The sequence below is a fragment of the Cucurbita maxima genome, unplaced genomic scaffold (assembly GCF_002738345.1).
Source record: "Cucurbita maxima cultivar Rimu unplaced genomic scaffold, Cmax_1.0 Cma_Scf00022, whole genome shotgun sequence".
Classification (NCBI taxonomy): domain Eukaryota; kingdom Viridiplantae; phylum Streptophyta; class Magnoliopsida; order Cucurbitales; family Cucurbitaceae; genus Cucurbita; species Cucurbita maxima.
In genome coordinates, this window is record NW_019272038.1 from 163,431 (window position 1) to 180,750 (window position 17,320).

The following is a 17,320-nucleotide window of genomic DNA, read 5'->3' on the forward strand; positions in this document are numbered from 1 at the left end:
CATTTTAATGTAAATAAAATAAAATGATAAATATATTGTAAAAACGTGTCATCCCACCATACTTTAAAAAACTAATATAATTAAACATATGATAAATACACTAGAAAACATTACAGGAAAATAAAGCAGACAGTTCCATCTACACGACCACCATAGATAAATCAACAAACCCTCGCCTCAAATCCCTATGCAGGAGAGAGAGAGAGAGAGAGAGAGAGAGAGAGAGCGAGAGACCATATCTCATCTCTCTCATCTCTCTCTCACCTGGGCGATCCCCAAAGAAAGCATAAAACCAAGAAACCCCCCATAATAGAGAGAGAGAGAGAGTTGAGGGCGTGTTGACCTGAGGCGAGCCTTGTTTAACGACGGCTCCCGACCTCCAACGCTACGTCATTTGCTTTGTCTTTGAGATTTTTGTACAGCTAGGTGCCACCGTGTAGTGGGGAAAGCCAGAGACATAGCGCCATCTTCTGAACTCTAGCTGTCTTCTTCATTTCCATCATCACCGTCACCACACAGCACTACCTCCGACGACTGATCTACGGCGGTGGCGGCGGCGTCAGATGGGCGTCCTTCATCACCGCCATCTTCATCTGCTGATGTATTAACACCGCCAACACGCATGTTGCCGGCGACGGCAACAGGCTCCGACAGATGAATGCCGTCTCGTGGGGGCGAAAACACCACGGGCAACTCGTACTGCTCCATCTCCCTTGGAAATTTTGAGTTCCTAAAATGCTCCTTCAGTGCTTCTACTCCCTACTAACACAAACCCAAAGCAGATTTTCATTAAAGATCTAGAACTTTTAGAAAATAATTAGACCAACCAAAAATGATATAGACCTACCTGAAGTCTAGCGTAGGTAACTTGGCAGATCTTTCTGGAGTTGAAGACTTGCCAAGCTTGAAGATGGAAAGCTTTGAATAGTCTCCAAGCTCCTTGTGGGGAGGTCATATTCACAAACCCATATCCCACGTTACATTTATTACTGCAGTTAGGAAAAGAAAATCAAAAGAAACAAGAAATTTATCATAATCATTCTACAAATGTTTGGTGTATCAAAGAAAGAAATAACAAGAAATGACAGGTGAAGAAGGAAGATAGTTGCCTGAAGTCAATGGGAAGATATACGAAATCGTAGGAAGACAAAGGTAAGTCTTTGCCATCGTTGGTCATCTCCTCGTTGCACTTCATGCAATGCTTGTCCAGAGTCTTCAATAATAACTTCAGACTGCCAATTTTACGTTTAACCCCATTAGTCTCTGTCTTCTGTTAATAATTCATGTGAAAGAAACATTTACTTTCAGGACATCATTCTGTCGTTTGCTTTAAAATAGAAACGATCTTTTTCACCACCAGTGTTTGACTGTGTTTAAAACGTTATGAACAAGGAAACTCGTGAGCTTGTTTCTTTAATATAGAAATACACATCCAGACTGAAAATGAAAGATCACCTGTACTTGTTGGGTATGTTCTTGATCATAACAGTGGTTCTGCAATCAATGCAATCGGATGTTTCTTTATCCATACCATTTTCGCTTATTAAGAAACACGGATCGGATTTCTTCAAGAACTTGTTCCTTCTCAACCTAATATTAATCCTAGGTAGAGATGATGCTTCTTGTTTTGAGTTGGGTGGCGCTTGCCTATTGATAATCTTCTCCATATTTATCCTCCTCGACGTGCTGATTGAATCCCTTCTTACAATTCCATTTCCTGTACTTCCACTGCAATTCAATGGCTGCAACTTGTCCACCAGTTTCCCAGCGTAATTAAAGCTCCGGCCAGTCACAGAATGCAGCTTCTCGGGGGAAAATTGAGCTTGGGAATAGAATGGGCGATGTGGGTCGTTGAAACGACCAGAAGATAGCTTCGGAGTTCGAGGGAGAGGAGGCTGCCGATGGTGTCTAGCAATCATGGGGTTGAAGAACTTCCTTTCGTGTCCACCGGGACGGCTGAACTCAACGGCGACTGGCATGCCATGAATTTCCTTTCCATTCATCTCTTTAACAGCCTTCGCAGCATCTCTAACATCAAAAAAGTCAATGAACCTTTGATGCTTCTTCAGTGGCACCTCCCTAAATTCCTTCACAGGACCTAACTCCAAAGATAATGTAATCAATAAAGTGATATATGAAGGAAATAAAAAAAACCAAAAAAATACCCCCCAGCCACCCCACCAAAAAAATACAACAAAAGAATAACACCATCATCACCAACATGCATCTGATTGGGACTATAAAGTAGGGGAAAGAGTTGGAGTCAGGTTCATTAACGAGAGCCCCACAAAAGACCCCACCGAAACGAGGAGATGGAAGAAAGAAAATGTACCAAAATGTTCGAAGGTTTCCTTGAGAGTAGAGGCGGAGACATCCGACTCCAACTTGAAAACAACGATGGTGCCCTGGTTGTTCCAGTCTGGTACCGCGGCGTTAGTCGTCGGAATAATGAATTCGGCCCACACAACATGGCCACCGATTAGGGCACGAGCCAACCGCGGCGGCGTGTCGAAATAGTTCTTTGAAAACCAAGAATGTTGGTCGCGAAGTTGTTTCTGACGCATCAAATGTTGGTCCCTCATCTCTTGAAAGGCCCTTTCTGCATGCCTCAGATCGTAAAAATGGACGGTTATGATTCCATCCCTAATTCTCTCCATCTGAACCCATCTCACATCTCCAAACCCTTCCAAATCCCTTCGCACCACTGACTCGCTGACGTCACTCGGCACTGCACTCAGTAACAGCGACCGAGTCGGATACGACGACAGAGGCTGAACCTGCGGCACCGCGATTTCCTCCCGTGGATTATTATTGACAAACGCCGGATTAAAATAAACCGGAAAATTAGGGGAATACGTTATCGCCGAATTGCGAAACGCGTCCACTTGCGGCGGAAACGAAGCGCCGAACGAATAGTATAGATGGCGGAGCGGCGGCCCGAATACAACGGGCGGGAGTGGCGTCGGAGTGGCAAGGTTTCCAGGTCTGAACTCTTGGGCAGCTGGGTCTAAACCTCGCCGAAGCTTGAGCATACCGATTTGTGCCATGGGGGAGTAATAGGCCTAAAGCAAACGGAGGAGGACAGATTGCGAGGTGAGTTCAGAGGTTTTCGTCGCGTCTGTTTGAAGAACAAACCCTAATAAATTCCGGTGGACGGAATAAAAGCGAAGGAATAGGGGTATGGTTCGGCTATTTCCTGTTTCAGCGCATCCATAGTGAAGAAGCAGAAGGGTGCTAAAAGAGAGCGATATGGGTATGGAATGAAAGTGACCGGAGAGGAAAATACGGAAGTACCCCTAAGAAAAGGAGCGTACAAATATTAGGGAAGGGCGAGAATGGGGAAAATAAAAATTTTGTGAACGTAGTAGGGTAAATAGGTCTATAAATGAAGTAGTAGGAAGGTAGGGAACTTTTATGAAGAGCACAGGGGAAGGAGGATAGCTACCCTACTCCCTATGGCTATATTGCTAGTGAAAGGGAAGGGGACAGATAGCTATACTTGGGAGGGGGGGTTGTTGCCCTGCCCTGCCCTGCCCTGCCCTGCCCTGCCCTGAGTTGGATTTGAATCGGCGCATATATATATATATTTTCATACATAAATTACTCGACTTTTAACCAAAAATAAAATAAAATAATATAAAATATTACATATTATGTGCCTCAAAACTGGTAGTGAGCTCCTAACATTGGTATCAAATAATATTCCTTCTCGACATTAGTGTGTAAGTGAAAAGTTAAGTTGGGGTACGAAGATTTGTAATAAAATTAGAGGACTATAATGGAATAATTTAAAGGAAGTGGATGGCAATTTAGGATGGTGTTCCCCATTAACACTAGGAAGGAGAATTAATTAGGCGATGGGCCACGGAGTCTGCCTCTATAAAGGTACGTTACTTTTGTTCTCCACCCACACCCTGTTTTCAGGTGGTCGATGAAATTTAATATATACCCGCCTGTCTGGCATGCCTTTCAAATTTTAAAAATGTTTGGAATTAAATGAAAAAAACATGGGGAGCAAGTGGGATGAGCGGTGCATGCAAAACCATGCACGTAGGGTTTATAAGCAGAAGGGCCTCATAATCCTAGGCTAACCCTGCCGCATAGTGCCTTGGTTGAGTTACTTCTCAGTGATCCCCATGCCAACTTAACTTCCATTGATGCAGCCTGCAGCATGCAGGTGTGGCAGATTAAAGGCTTTGGGCTTATTAATTAAAGGGAGGCCTACGCCTACCCTCGTAGCTCAGAACACCCATCTAATAAAATGCAATTCAAATTCCTATATTTGTATGAAATGACAAAATATAAGAAGCAGATCTTAAAACTTGTAACAACCCTCACTTTATTGTTTCATTTTTATTCGATTCCAATTTGTTGAACTACAAATGGTTAAAACAATTAAAGCGAAAATCACGAGTCTCTCGTACACTTAGAACAAGATAACGCCGGCAACAGCAGCCACACCACCGACGGCGGAAAATGAAAATTTCACGGTGGAGGCACCGCTCTTGGGTGATTCAGCGGGCCCAGAGGAAGCTCCTGCAGCGCCAGGTTCACCGACTGGGGCTTCAACGGTATCGTTGCTACCACCGGGAGCCGCGGCCCCGTCGGTGGTGTTTCCAATCTTGCCATCGGCTCCGGGAGCCGAGCCGGCGTCGGTTTTATTAGCACCGGCCTCGGGAGTTTCAGCAGGTTCGGCAGCGGAGGCGAAGCCGACAACGGCGAAGAGGACGAGAGCAACAACAACGACAAATTGACGTGCCATTTTTGGTGGTAACGGGGGGTTTTGGGTTTTTTTCTTTTTTGGGGGATTTTGAGATTTTTGAATGAAAGTGCAGTTCTGTGAAAGGAAGATGAAGAACTGCAAAGGACAGTGAAGGCTTGAATTGAAAGTGGTGAAGGGAGGCGTTTATATACATACAAATTCACGCTAATTACGCTAACCTATTACGAATTTCCCAAACTGAAATCTGCGAATTGTATGGGAAGCCATAGGATCGCATTGTTTGTTTAAACGGACACACAGTTTTGGTGTACCATATTAAGTACTCTCAAATAAGTTCAGTTCTAACTTTCTAAATTTGTAGATTTTAGTGGGCTCCATTAAGAAGCCCAAAATTCTAAAACCCAAGACGCGGGAAGCCCACAAGCAGGAGATGAATTCAATTAGGGCTTTTCGAAAGGAGGGAAACTCTAAAACCTCTTACTTATCACAGTGGGAGATACATTTCCAGGAGCTTCTCTCATTTTCTCTCTTCTTTGCTACTTCACAGTGGGAGATCCATTTCGTAGCTGTACGATCTGGAACTCTTAATCCGGGAGTGAAGCTGATCTCCGCGTGGACATGGCGCTCGCTTTCGATGAGTATGGGAGGCCATTTATAATCTTGAAGGAGCAGGAGCAGAAGACCAGGTTGAGGGGTCTCGATGCTCAGAAGGCGAACATTGCTTCTGGCAAAGCTGTCGCTCGTATCCTCAGGACCTCACTTGGTCCTAAGGGCATGGACAAGATGCTCCAGAGCCCTGATGGCGACGTTACAATAAGTTAGTGTCTCACTCACTCCCTCTTCTTGCTTTCTTTTTATGCAATTTTAGAACCATGAGCTTTGCCCAATGTTGGAATCTGGATGTTGCTTCTTAAAGGATTATAAGTGATAATCCGCATTTTTGTTTTGAAAAAATTGTTGATCTCCTCTTGGTTCTGCTGCTGCTTTTGCTGGTCTATAACTGTCGGATGTATAATTTCAGAATTTTAGTCATCATAGGTAAGCAGAAATGGAAGTTTGAAGACTAAGAAGTGAGTTACACTATGTAAACTATATCAGAGGAAGGTTATCCCTCATGAAATCTTGTGACGTTGGTCGCAGCTTCGTGCTGGCACTATTTTTCATCTGTGAATAATAATAGCCTTAAGTCCGGTGTCAATATTCCGATGGCATTCCACTTCATTTCCAACCCATTTTCCCCCAGAAACTTGCAACCTTTTCCCCACGCTCTCCGGACTGTATTCTTTTTTTTAAAAAAATATTTTGTATACCTATGACGACCTCTGAATATCTCTCTAGTTTTTTCTTATATGGTATCAGAGATGTAATTGAAAACAATAAACTACTACCTTGTAGTCGACAAGATTTTCTTCAAATATATATGATTTTTTGTGTGTTCTGTTCATTAGAAAGTTTTGGCTGGAGCATTGATTCTGTTTAATTTTATTCCATGGTTGGCTAACATTCCAGGGAACTTCACTTGTGATCTCCTTTTCAGCTAATGATGGTGCAACAATCTTGGAGCAGATGGATGTTGACAATCAAATTGCAAAATTGATGGTTGAGTTATCCCGAAGTCAGGATTATGAAATTGGTGATGGCACCACTGGTGTGGTTGTAATGGCCGGTGCACTCTTAGAACAGGCTGAGCGTTTATTAGAACGTGGGATTCATCCTATTCGAGTTGCAGAGGGTTATGAACTGGCCTCCAGGATAGCTGTTGACCATCTGGAGCATATTGCCCAGAAGTTTGATTTTGGAGAAACGAACTTAGAACCTTTGATTCAAACTTGCATGACCACTTTATCATCAAAGATGTATGTTGACATGACTTCATAAGTGCATTGACATTTATGATTCTCCTTTCTAATAAGTTGGATGGACTAAATTTATTGGTGTTCTTCATGTTAAGGGTATCTAGCGTAATATTCTGATCTTTGTTTGATAAAAGTTAATAGACATTACATATCTTGTATGTTAATCTTGTGCCTCTACTGTGGTATCATCAGTTTAGTTTTCATGATATGCTATTTAATAGATTGCTAAGTGTTCCTATGTGTACCATGAATAGATATAAATTGTTAAACCTTGGTTTCCTCTTAATTTGGTTGCATCAGTGTTTGTGTAAACTGACAGTGAAGTGATCTTATGATTTAATTTGGCAGACCAAAAAAAAAAAGGGATAGTTGATGACTATTTATTATGCTGCATTGTGACTTCATTACCTTTTATAGCCCCTTTTCTGATCTTGCAGTGTGAATCGTTGTAAGCGCAATCTAGCAGAAATTGCCGTGAAAGCGGTTGTTGCTGTGGCAGATCTTGAAAGAAGGGATGTTAACTTAGATTTGATAAAAGTTGAGGGGAAAGTAGGGGGGAAGTTAGAGGATACGGAACTTGTATATGGTATTATTGTTGACAAGGACATGAGTCACCCTCAGATGCCAAAGCAAATTGAAGATTCTAAGATTGCCATCTTAACTTGCCCATTTGAACCACCTAAACCCAAGACAAAGCATAAGGTTGATATTGATTCAGTGGAGAAGTTTGAAACGTTAAGGCAACAGGAACAGAAGTACTTTGATGACATGGTTCAGAAATGCAAGGTAAAATGGAAAATGCTTTATCTGGTGCTTCAGTATTATGAAATAATACAATGCTATCATCTATTTTCTGGTCCATTTGGCTTGATAGAAAGGTTTAGTGGAAGTGGTTTGGAAGGATACCCTTCAATGAATCCTTTGGACTTCTCTCTCAGAGGATATTCCCCTACTTGGAATTATTAGTGTGGTTCTCTTCAATTCCCTTTAGTACATTCCAGTGTTTGGCCATGTTCCATTGGTTTGGTTTTCTGAGGGTTTCTTTTTGCTGTTTCCATTTTTATTAATGAAATTTGGGCTTCTTCCTTCGTTTGATTTTCTCTCCTCGTGAAGATTTATTTTTAGGCTCATACTGATACGTTTTCTGTTTCAGGATGTTGGCGCTACATTGGTTATTTGTCAATGGGGGTTTGATGATGAGGCAAATCATCTGCTGATGCACCGAAATTTGCCAGCTGTCAGATGGGTTGGTGGTGTGGAACTAGAGTTGATTGCCATAGCCACAGGTTTAGCTCAATTATTTTATCAGCATTTTCAGTTATGTTTATGACCCATGAGGTTGGGTTTTGTAGTGAAAACCCTGTGATTCAACCTAGCAGCCATAGGTTTAAAACCCTCATGGGGTGGTTGTCTTTTGCTTATGGCTATTTTGAATTTTGATTCTCAAACCTAGTGGCTTTCTAGGGCCTTATAAAGGCGAATTGCACAATAGGAACAAGAGGATCAGATGGCTGAACAAGAACTAAATGACGAATCATTGTTTTCAGTTCAAATTGCTTGGCTCAAAAAACTGAATTAAGCTAATGTTGGTTCTGTTCGGATCACTAGATTTTCCAATTTTCTTCACCTAGGGTAATTTCACGTTCTGAATTACTTTGCTTAAATTGTTATTTTATTGACTTTATAGGCGGAAGAATAGTCCCTAGGTTCCAAGAATTGACATCAGAGAAACTTGGGAAGGTACTGCCTATCCCTTCTCATTATTTTGTATGATCTTTTTCTGAACAAGCAGCTTGACTTATGTGAGCTCATTCTTTCACTTTGTGTATAATATCGCAAGCAGCTCTAACTCACAATGATATCTTCTTTTCTCTTCACCAAACTAGGCTGGCTTGGTAAGAGAAAAAGCATTTGGTACAACAAAAGATCGGATGATATACATTGAACATTGTGCAAATTCAAGGGCTGTGACCATTTTTATCCGTGGAGGTTGGTAGATCCTCTTTTATTCTGTTCCTTCTTCAAGCAACATTTTGGCAGTTTTGCACTGATTTATAGATTAGGCTGTAGAATTTGTCTAATGGTTGGAGAAATGTTGTTGCAGTTGAACGGGATTTAGTATTTTAGAATTTTTAGTGCCAGTGGTTCTATAAGTACATGACTGGACGGCTGTTGTATAATAACAAGGCAGATGAGATGAAAAATTGAGATTTTTCTCTTGAATGTGTTGATTTATCATCAATAGACGTTCCTAAATGACAGTCAAAAAATAAAATGTCAGAACCTAACATCTTGGTTTAAGACCTTCGATGATTATGAGCTCATGAGTTTATTCTGTGATGGTTTTAGGTAACAAGATGATGATAGAGGAGACAAAACGCAGTATCCATGATGCTTTGTGTGTGGCTAGGAATCTTATCCGCAATAATTCGATAGTATATGGTGGTGGTTCAGCTGAGATTTCTTGTTCAGTTGCTGTAGAGGCAGCTGCTGATAAATACCCTGGAGTTGAACAGGCATGAGGCTTTTATTTTATCTCCTGCCTTGCTAAATTGGAAAATGACGTTAAACATTTTCTCCCCCTTTTTTGCAGTATGCTATTAGGGCATTTGCTGATGCATTGGATTCTGTACCGATGGCTCTTGCGGAGAACAGTGGGTTACAGCCAATTGAAACACTTTCTGCTGTAAAATCTCAGCAAATTAAGGTAAGCGTGTGTGAATGACTAGATTTTGATTTCAAGCTCGGACTTTGCATGAAGTGTTCGCGATTAACTATGCAGGAAAACAATCCATACTGTGGAATAGACTGCAACGATGTGGGCACAAATGACATGCGGAAGCAAAATGTATTTGAGACTCTGATTGGAAAGCAACAACAGGTTTTATTGGCTACTCAGGTTGTGAAAATGATTCTGAAGATTGATGATGTGATCTCTTCTTCTGATTATTAATGTAATTGTGCTTTTTTGCTACCTATCTTTGTAATGGCATGAATCAGTGACTCTATTATTGAAAACTTCGGATTGTATGGTTATGGGGATGTGATAGATTATTGTCTGTGTGAATGGAAGGGATGAGCTCAGTACAAGCCTTCTCGATGTCATCTGGTTTATACGTGAGCAATGTGATATCAACTCATTTGGGGTACGTTCATTTATCTGGGATTCTGATATAATCAACAATAGATGGAGGAATATTTTGTATGAACCGTCTTCATCAGCCATTCTCTCTGCTGTGCCTACTCTCCTTTTCTTCTTTGTCCTTTGAACTCGAGCATTGAATTGTCTTTGCCCCAGAAGTTTTCTACAACCAAAGAGCCCACGTTGCTTATTTATATTGAATATTTCTTTTATGAATATTTCAAGCAATATTGATTTTATCAATAATCAAATAAATATTTAAATGTTTGAAGACGGAAAGAGAAGGCTGTTTGACATTTTGGAGTAGTCCAAAAGACATTATTATATTCAAAATTCAAACAAGAGTTTCAAGTGGCCCATAGTGTTACAATGCAAGTAATGCTAACAAATAAAAGACCACCACATCTTAATCTTAAATTAACTAGTCATATATCTTATAATACATTTTGTGGCATTTTAGCCTTGACGGGGTAGACATAATTTTGGTGAACATTTTAGCCTTGACGAGTGTAGACATAATTTTGGTGAACGGTCATATATCACCGTATTGATACAACGTGAAATGGTAAATGCCTAGTTAAGATGAAAGTATGTAAAATATATTTGGAACGGGCATGCGCCTATGGACAACATGTCCTAGACAAATACGACCGAGACGTCTGACATATGATTATAGATAACAAGCCTTAGAAAAGCATGAGTGTGACACACATAATTATGATAAAAAAAAATTCATAATTACATATGGATCAAATAGTGGCCTTTCCTTATAGAAGTATTGAGAATGCTTGAGGAACTTGAGATTGGTGAGAGTGGCTTAAGTAGAGCATGGGGAGCCCTTTGAGCATTTCAGGACTCCTGCTCCTGCCGTCATTGAACTCACCAACGACGATGGCTTGGCACTCAAGCTCGACGCCCTCGCATAGCTAAACGACGCTCCTGCACCGGACTTCCTGAAGAACGCTCCATTCAACATCAAATCTCCCTCTGATTTCCAATTCCAATTCTTCCATTTGGTCTCTGCTGCAGCCTCACGCTTTGTCACCTCTTTTCTACCTCGGTTATCAGGAGCAAGGTATCTGTTCCCTTGGCTATTGATTGTGGGCGATGCACTTCCACCAATGGCGTACATAATCCAATGGGTATAGTCATTATTCACCACATGGAAATACCCATGTCGGCATCTACCCAAAAAAACAACACGAAATCAGTATTCATAAGCTTCAACTTTTTCAAAACCACAAACTAAAAATACATATATGTTGCCTCTTACCGTGGCATTCTTTGCACCAGCCCCTCGCCAAAATGGTTAAAAGCAATGGTGACTTGCATGTTCTTGTCTTGAGTGTAGGAATCACTATGTCCCAAAAGCATAACTTTGTTATGGTGGGTCATATAATTGTTTGAAATAGTGATAGCCGTAGACCCACGAATCGCATCAATCAACCCATCTTGGCAATTCGACAGCGAGCAATGGTCGATCCAAATATGGCTGCCCCCAAATATCGAAACCCCATCACCGTCCGACAGAGTCCTCCAACCGTAATGGTCCGGCGAATCTCTAATGTACATATTCCCTCCTTGCTTGCAGTCGTGAATGTTAATGCCGTGGATTATAATGTTCGTCACGTACTGAATTGTAATGCATGGCCCTCCGGCGATGTGGACTGATCTGCCGCGACCGTCGATGGTTTTGAAAGAGTTCATGATCAGCTCTGCTTTTAATTTGATGACCATGTCTTGTTTGAAGGTGATCCATAAAGGTTCTTTTTGGATTACGGCATGGCGGAGAGTTCCTGGTTTTGGGTTCACCACGTCCTTGTCAGATGGGTCAGTGACAATGTAGAACTTTCCATTTCTGCCGCCGATGGCTCCCTTCCCGAACCCAATGGCGCAGTCGGCTAGCCGCTTTCGATTCTTCTCCCAATCGGGGTCGCACCTCCAACAGTCATCAATTGGGTTTCCAGTTCCGCAGGAGAGGAACCCCAAGTTCCTTCTTTTTGTTGCATTGTTGATGCTCCTGAGATTAAAAACCACAAAATCTTTAGTAAAATGAAACATTTAGTGCAATAAAATGAAAACAGGGGATTTGAAGAGGCGCTACGTGAGAACTTCTTCAACGACTTGTTCAGGATCGGCGGCTGGAGAGGAAGAACCAGAGTACATATGGAGAAGAAGAAGGAAGGTTATGAGAAGAACAATGGGGTTTGCCATGGCTGTGTTCGTTCTGTTTTGTGTGAAGCAGAGATAGAAGGCAAAAACAGAGGATCGAGTTTGGTGATGGGGAAGATGGGTCTGAAGAAGGCTGCTTTTATAATCCATCATTTTCAGTTGGCGCAAAGTAGTTGGCCGTTATAACTCAACTACGAAAGTCGATCCATGTTATGTCCGTTCTTGTTTTGTTCGAAGGCCACGTTCTCCCATGTGGGGCTTGTTCAGATTTGCTCTGCCCCTTCATCATGGACTCCATTAAATCTCAGCCCTTCAATGCTTTGACCTTTGACTTCTTGGTTGTCATCATCAGTGATGTCAGCACCCAAATTCCATTCCATAAAAAGTATTAATTATAGTTCGTAGTACGAACAGATGGCGCAGAATAGCCTTGAACTGCTGCTTGGTTGTGGGAATATCCGTCATCCCAACTAGGGTTTACATTATTCCAATCCTTGTTTACACTTGGCCTCGTTTAATGGTCATATTAAAATATAGTTTCATTAATAAAAAATGATTTGTAAGTTGATTACTTAAAAATAATATTGGGAATATTGACACCCATGTGCTCCAATTAAATCAATCATGGATGGTGTTTGAAAAATTCATATCCATTCTCATAAATTCCAGCGGTCCTTGTTGGCACACGCTTCGATGTTCTCCCCTCCCCAACCGATATGAGATCTCACAATCCACCCCCTTAGGGGGGGCCCAGCTGCCCTCACTAGCGCACCGCCCGATGTCTGACTCTGATAACAAGCCCACCACTAAGTGTCCACTTTGACACGTTACATTTCGTCATTAGCCTCACAGTTTTAAAGCTCGTCCGCTAGCGAGAAAGTATCACGCCCTAATAAGCCATGTTTCATTTTCCTCTCTAACCGAGGTAGGATCTCACAATCATATTCGTGAGTTAGACAACTTTATATAAAACTTTTGGAACATCATGTACTTAAAAAGGGAGCAATTTGTCTAATAAGAAAAGTCCGGGAATAAGAATCTTGGTGAATTGCATGTGCTGATTGTACCTCTACCCTATAAGTTGGAAAATACAAATTTTAAATCAATTCAAGAATTCCAACTTTTCTTCTATAAAATTTTAAAATGAAATAATAATTGATTTTTTAATCCTTTAGACTTTTAAAAAGTCAAAGTTTTGATAATGTTTCGTTCCCCTCCAACGGACGTGGGATCTCACATACAACTCATCATCACAAATTACATTCATGTTATTCCACAATCTATTAAGGATGAGTAATCTCACCAACTGAAGTGACCATGAGCAAAAAGAATTTAAGCTTCAGCAGTATTCGTAATACCTCCGATCCGACGCTCCACGGTATCGAACTTCGTAAAACAATTGGTTTTCCTGCTCTATTATCCAGAGTACTCGCTGCCTGCTGGCTTGTATATCAAAAACATCATCTCAATCTGCCATCAAGAGTTACTCTCCTTGATCTTCTCCATTTAGTTTGGCATCCTTGCCCACACCGGTGTACGTCTCGACTACGTTCTGAATATGCAAATGTTTGGCATTTAACTGTGAATTTCTAACGAGAACCTGTACAAATGATTAATTACGAGAAAAGTGCGACGAGTCATACAACTAACAAGGATTTACCTCTTCTTGAGTTACACTTGGCAAATGCTCGCTTGTATCGCTAACCTTGTCGTCCACATCGGTTCTATGCAGCATAGTAGATGTGGACATGGAGTTTTGAACTTCCTCCACATCCTGTCTAGAAAGACTGCCATTCACAACAAATCTAGCAGCTGCGCTCTTGTCACTGTCATTTATTGTCTGAGATTCAAGCTTGGCTGCCTCTTCAGCTTTCCTCTTTTCTTCTTCTCTTTGCTGTCTTATCCTAGCCTCTTGCTCCTTTATCTGTTTAAATCTGAAAATTATCAACACATCAAACACCACAACTATAACAAAACCCGAACCGTGTTTTCGGTAAGAAATGACTCCTACCTTTCACCAGGTTTTACCCCTTCTGCTGTTGGCTTCTCTGATTCTCTGGCTACTGTGCTCATCGAAACTGACTTTAACTCGGACGATTGGATCTGGACTTGGGCTTGTTCTTGTTTGATGCTTTCATCGATGAACCGTTTGTCCGGGGTTTTTACACCACCTGACTTTTGAAGCCATGCTTGCTGAGCTGTGCTCAAGATGTTATTGGTAAGCCTGAGTAACACGTGGCAGATATAAGAAATGCCAAAATTCTCGAGATTATGGTATTACAACTAAACAAACCAGAAAATGACAAATCGATCGATTTCGTCTTGCAACAGGAGCTGGTTCTGATTAAAAGAAAATTGCTTACCAATAAAGACTTAGACCAGAAGGAACAGAAAGTGCAAAATATCCGATCATTAACGGTAGGAACTGCGTTATGGCTTGAGAACTCTTCATGTTTGGATCATTATTCTGGATATCATGATTTGAGAATTAAGATAAATGAATGTCGGTATAACGCTTCACGAAAAAGGCCAAGCTACCTAGATAGGCAGTAGCACTCTTATAAACGTCGAATAACAACAGACCTGCGTCGATTGCATAATCTGAACCGAGATGTACTGCGACACAACCAGCAACACAGGCAAGACAAGATATGCCAAGGTATCTGACCACCCAAGTGGTGGATGACCATCCTGCTCACCAGTCAAAGCAAGCATAACCATGTCAAATGGGTGCAAAGTAATGTAGCCCATGGACTCATAGTATCAAAGACAAAGCACTTACAACAAATGGGAAGAGCCAAGAGATACCACTCCCACTTTGTCGAGAAACGATCGTAGTTGGACCAGCCAGAGATGGTATCCAGAAAAAACCTTCTGTGAGGAGACCCTTTAAGTTTGGGCAGTCAAATTGTATTAGGGATATGTGTTAGTGAGAGAAATCAGTCTCCAAACAAATTCAAAGGCAATAATAAAGCACCTCATTGGCCACATTTGAAAGAGCTCTGTATAGTCCAATCCATACGGGGATTGTAGCCAACGTAGGCAGGCATCCTGAAATCCAGAACAAAATTGACATGTGATATACCAAGCAAATGACAGTTTAACATATGCAAATATGAGGAGTTCAAATATTCGATCTATCGAGTCCTTGAGTTCTTGTTTCACAAATGCACAAATATTGTGAGATCCCACATCGGTTGGTGAGAGGAACGAAACATTCTTTATAAGAGTGTGGAAACCTCTTCCTAGCACATGTATTTTAAAAATCTTGAGGGGAAACCCGAAAGGGAAAGCCCAAAGAGGACAATATCTGCTAGCGGTAGGCTTAGGCGGTTACAAATGATATTAGAGCCAGATGTACATCGAGGACGCTAGGCCCCGAAGGGGGGTGGATTGTGAGATCCCAAATCGATTAAAGAGATCCACATCGATTGGAGAGAGGAACAAAACATTCTTGATAAGGGTGTGGAAACCTCTCACTGGTATATGCGTTTTAAAAACCTTGAGAGGATGCACTAGCAGTGGGCGTGGGCTTGGGCTGTTCACTAAACTTACACAAACAAATGATCGATTCAAGGATTGTCCATAGGGAGAAAATCATAATTGTATAACAAGTGAAGCAGAACAAACCAACACAGAAGCTAGCATACATGGAGAAGGAGGCAGTCTATAACTACTACTATGGTTATTAGAGTAACTATGGCGTCTAAAAACGACGCAATTTGAGTACCTGCAAACGGGTTTATTCCAGCTAATTTGTAGAGTCGAGCAGTTTCAATTTGAATCCTCTCCTGCAGACCAGTTTGATCAAATTCAATATGGCTACCACTCTCATGATCATCACAATTAGATCACCAACTATTATGCTAAATTTAGTTTCATTCACTACATTTCAGAGATCAATCCTTCATGTTAGGGAAAAGCTTTTAACCTGATCCCCGGCATAACGTTGCTGAACGGCCTTTACTTGCGGTTGCAACGAACGCATTGCCATTGCAGATTCTACCTGAGTTCAACAAAGTCAAGAACTTCATATATATATATATACACACACACACACTAAACGAAAATCGCCTAAAGTTAAGTGTTAGCTCAGCTAAAAACCTGCTTCTTCGTCAAAGGAAATGTGGCAGCCTTAACAAGAACTGTAAGGAGTATAATGGCAAAACCATAGGCATAAGGAACATGCAGAGTAGAAAGTCCATTCTCAAGAATCTGCAACATAAAGCCGACTAGATTAAACACACTTCAATTCTAGAATTTCATGGACTTGGTGTGAATCCAACCCTAAAGTTACTCCTTTTTTTCTCAGCTTTCTCCTTCATAAATGGCTAAAGATAACGTACTTTAAGGACGCTCTCCATGTAATTGGTAATCCCCGTAAACCAATCCTCAGTTTGCTTGGCGGTGGTCATATCTTCCGGCGAAGCAGACACGGCGGCGTCGGCTATCGTATACAGAACGCGCTCAGCTTTACCGAACAACTCCCTCACAAAGCCCTCGGCGTTATCTGGGTCAGGCAAGAACTCGGGTTTAAACCCGAATCTCGCAACGGCAAGGGAACCGCGAAGGGAGGGCTTGTGGTGGGATAAACCTCGGAATTGGACCGCATGAAATAGAGGATTTGAGGTCGGAACACGGTTCGGAAATGAAGAGAACATAAAATTTGGGCGACAAGGAGATAAGGAAGCCATTTTTATGAAGCAAACAAGAAGAAATGAGGCTGGCAAGAACCCCTCAAATTGAAAAGGAAGGGAAGGGGGTTTATGGGTCAAACTCCAAGCAGAAAAACAGTGAATTTAAGAGCTCGATTGGACGATTGGAGCATGAAAGCTGAAGATTTTGAAGTGGGGTTCGCAAAAGTTGGGTCTTACTGTAACAAAGTTTAGATTTTTACAAGTGGGGTAGGAAATATGAGATCCATGACTCACACACACTCCCATCCATGGATAACCACGATTTTATTGGTTGGAACTTCCACGACTTGGCTTCACCTCTGTCTTTCAAACATTTTTGCCCGTACCTGCCAACCGCCATCAACAGCTTGGCTCAACAGAAACAAGCAAGTCAACTTCAACCCTGGTTTAGCCCTTTTGCTGCCACTTATTCCAGCTGTAGCATGGGTTCTGTTCAACATACAACCATCTCAACAGAATTGGGTTGGGATTAGGGGGGTGACTGCATCAGGGTTTATGAACATACCTGATGCTTCGGCCAGTGAGATCGCCGACGCTTCTTCAAGTGATGGCAGTGGGCAGCTTCTGCTGTTTGTCGAAGCACCCGCCATTCTTTGGGTGCTGTACAACATTCTAGATTTGTCCTTGACGTTAGCAACAGAACAGAGAGCTCCGCTTCACATTTTCAACTTCAATAAAATGTCTAAACATCCAACAACTTCAAACAACGTTCAAAAACTGCAAAAAAAAA

General features: G+C 41.6%; 5 protein-coding genes across 6 annotated transcripts; 1 reads left to right on the plus strand and 4 right to left on the minus strand.

Moving 5' to 3' along the window:
* Positions 1-177: 177 nt before the first annotated feature.
* Positions 178-3,372, minus strand: LOC111496440 (protein terminal ear1-like). 2 transcript variants are annotated; one of them, XM_023146876.1, is made up of 5 exons: positions 2,333-3,372; positions 1,456-2,098; positions 1,110-1,232; positions 848-989; positions 178-759 (listed from the first exon to the last, which is right to left on the minus strand). In XM_023146876.1, the coding sequence occupies exons 1-5, from the start codon at positions 3,045-3,047 to the stop codon at positions 478-480; spliced, it is 1,905 nt and encodes a 634-aa protein (XP_023002644.1). In that variant the 5' UTR covers positions 3,048-3,372; the 3' UTR covers positions 178-477. The 2 variants fall into 2 exon arrangements, with proteins under 2 accessions (XP_023002644.1, XP_023002645.1); XM_023146877.1 differs by having other exon boundaries at positions 687-762.
* A 1,054-nt stretch (positions 3,373-4,426) lies between these two features.
* On the minus strand, positions 4,427-4,762 carry LOC111496610 (anther-specific protein BCP1-like). The gene has a single exon (XM_023147105.1). It carries the CDS (start codon positions 4,760-4,762, stop codon positions 4,427-4,429), a length of 336 nt encoding a protein of 111 aa, XP_023002873.1.
* Positions 4,763-5,204: 442 nt separating this feature from the next.
* On the plus strand, positions 5,205-9,788 carry LOC111496003 (T-complex protein 1 subunit epsilon). Its single transcript, XM_023146216.1, has 9 exons — positions 5,205-5,540; positions 6,261-6,579; positions 7,017-7,365; positions 7,733-7,865; positions 8,267-8,319; positions 8,466-8,568; positions 8,929-9,095; positions 9,173-9,286; positions 9,362-9,788. The coding sequence occupies exons 1-9, from the start codon at positions 5,342-5,344 to the stop codon at positions 9,530-9,532; spliced, it is 1,608 nt and encodes a 535-aa protein (XP_023001984.1). The 5' UTR covers positions 5,205-5,341; the 3' UTR covers positions 9,533-9,788.
* Positions 9,789-10,130: 342 nt separating this feature from the next.
* On the minus strand, positions 10,131-12,020 carry LOC111496005 (probable pectate lyase 5). The gene is made up of 3 exons (XM_023146218.1): positions 11,826-12,020; positions 10,995-11,741; positions 10,131-10,905 (listed from the first exon to the last, which is right to left on the minus strand). Exons 1-3 carry the CDS (start codon positions 11,933-11,935, stop codon positions 10,539-10,541), a joined length of 1,224 nt encoding a protein of 407 aa, XP_023001986.1. The 5' UTR covers positions 11,936-12,020; the 3' UTR covers positions 10,131-10,538.
* A 1,082-nt stretch (positions 12,021-13,102) lies between these two features.
* LOC111496004 (ALBINO3-like protein 1, chloroplastic) lies at positions 13,103-16,780 on the minus strand. The gene is made up of 11 exons (XM_023146217.1): positions 16,240-16,780; positions 15,998-16,108; positions 15,825-15,899; positions 15,624-15,684; positions 14,871-14,944; positions 14,676-14,780; positions 14,477-14,584; positions 14,257-14,360; positions 13,905-14,117; positions 13,554-13,827; positions 13,103-13,445 (listed from the first exon to the last, which is right to left on the minus strand). The coding sequence occupies exons 1-11, from the start codon at positions 16,585-16,587 to the stop codon at positions 13,377-13,379; spliced, it is 1,542 nt and encodes a 513-aa protein (XP_023001985.1). The 5' UTR covers positions 16,588-16,780; the 3' UTR covers positions 13,103-13,376.
* Between the last annotated feature and the right edge of the window lie 540 nt (positions 16,781-17,320).

What these genes read in the sequence shown, in the direction of transcription:
- LOC111496440 (XM_023146876.1), bottom strand. Translation starts at nt 3,047, where the DNA reads ATGGCACAAATCGGTATGCTCAAGCTTCGGCGAGGTTTAGACCCAGCT. An exon ending in GGAAACCTTCGAACATTTTG is followed by an intron (nt 2,099 to 2,332) that starts GTACATTTTCTT and finishes CTTTGGAGTTAG; the next exon opens with GTCCTGTGAAGGAATTTAGG. An exon ending in AACATACCCAACAAGTACAG is followed by an intron (nt 1,233 to 1,455) that starts GTGATCTTTCAT and finishes TAAAATTGGCAG; the next exon opens with TCTGAAGTTATTATTGAAGA.
- LOC111496610 (XM_023147105.1), bottom strand. Translation starts at nt 4,762, where the DNA reads ATGGCACGTCAATTTGTCGTTGTTGTTGCTCTCGTCCTCTTCGCCGTT.
- LOC111496003 (XM_023146216.1), top strand. Translation starts at nt 5,342, where the DNA reads ATGGCGCTCGCTTTCGATGAGTATGGGAGGCCATTTATAATCTTGAAG. An exon ending in GTTGATTGCCATAGCCACAG is followed by an intron (nt 7,866 to 8,266) that starts GTTTAGCTCAAT and finishes TTGACTTTATAG; the next exon opens with GCGGAAGAATAGTCCCTAGG. An exon ending in AATACCCTGGAGTTGAACAG is followed by an intron (nt 9,096 to 9,172) that starts GCATGAGGCTTT and finishes CCTTTTTTGCAG; the next exon opens with TATGCTATTAGGGCATTTGC.
- LOC111496005 (XM_023146218.1), bottom strand. Translation starts at nt 11,935, where the DNA reads ATGGCAAACCCCATTGTTCTTCTCATAACCTTCCTTCTTCTTCTCCAT. An exon ending in GTCGTTGAAGAAGTTCTCAC is followed by an intron (nt 11,742 to 11,825) that starts GTAGCGCCTCTT and finishes TTTTAATCTCAG; the next exon opens with GAGCATCAACAATGCAACAA. An exon ending in CTGGTGCAAAGAATGCCACG is followed by an intron (nt 10,906 to 10,994) that starts GTAAGAGGCAAC and finishes TTTTTTGGGTAG; the next exon opens with ATGCCGACATGGGTATTTCC.
- LOC111496004 (XM_023146217.1), bottom strand. Translation starts at nt 16,587, where the DNA reads ATGGCTTCCTTATCTCCTTGTCGCCCAAATTTTATGTTCTCTTCATTT. An exon ending in AACGTTATGCCGGGGATCAG is followed by an intron (nt 15,685 to 15,824) that starts GTTAAAAGCTTT and finishes ACTGGTCTGCAG; the next exon opens with GAGAGGATTCAAATTGAAAC. An exon ending in TTTCAAATGTGGCCAATGAG is followed by an intron (nt 14,781 to 14,870) that starts GTGCTTTATTAT and finishes CCAAACTTAAAG; the next exon opens with GGTCTCCTCACAGAAGGTTT.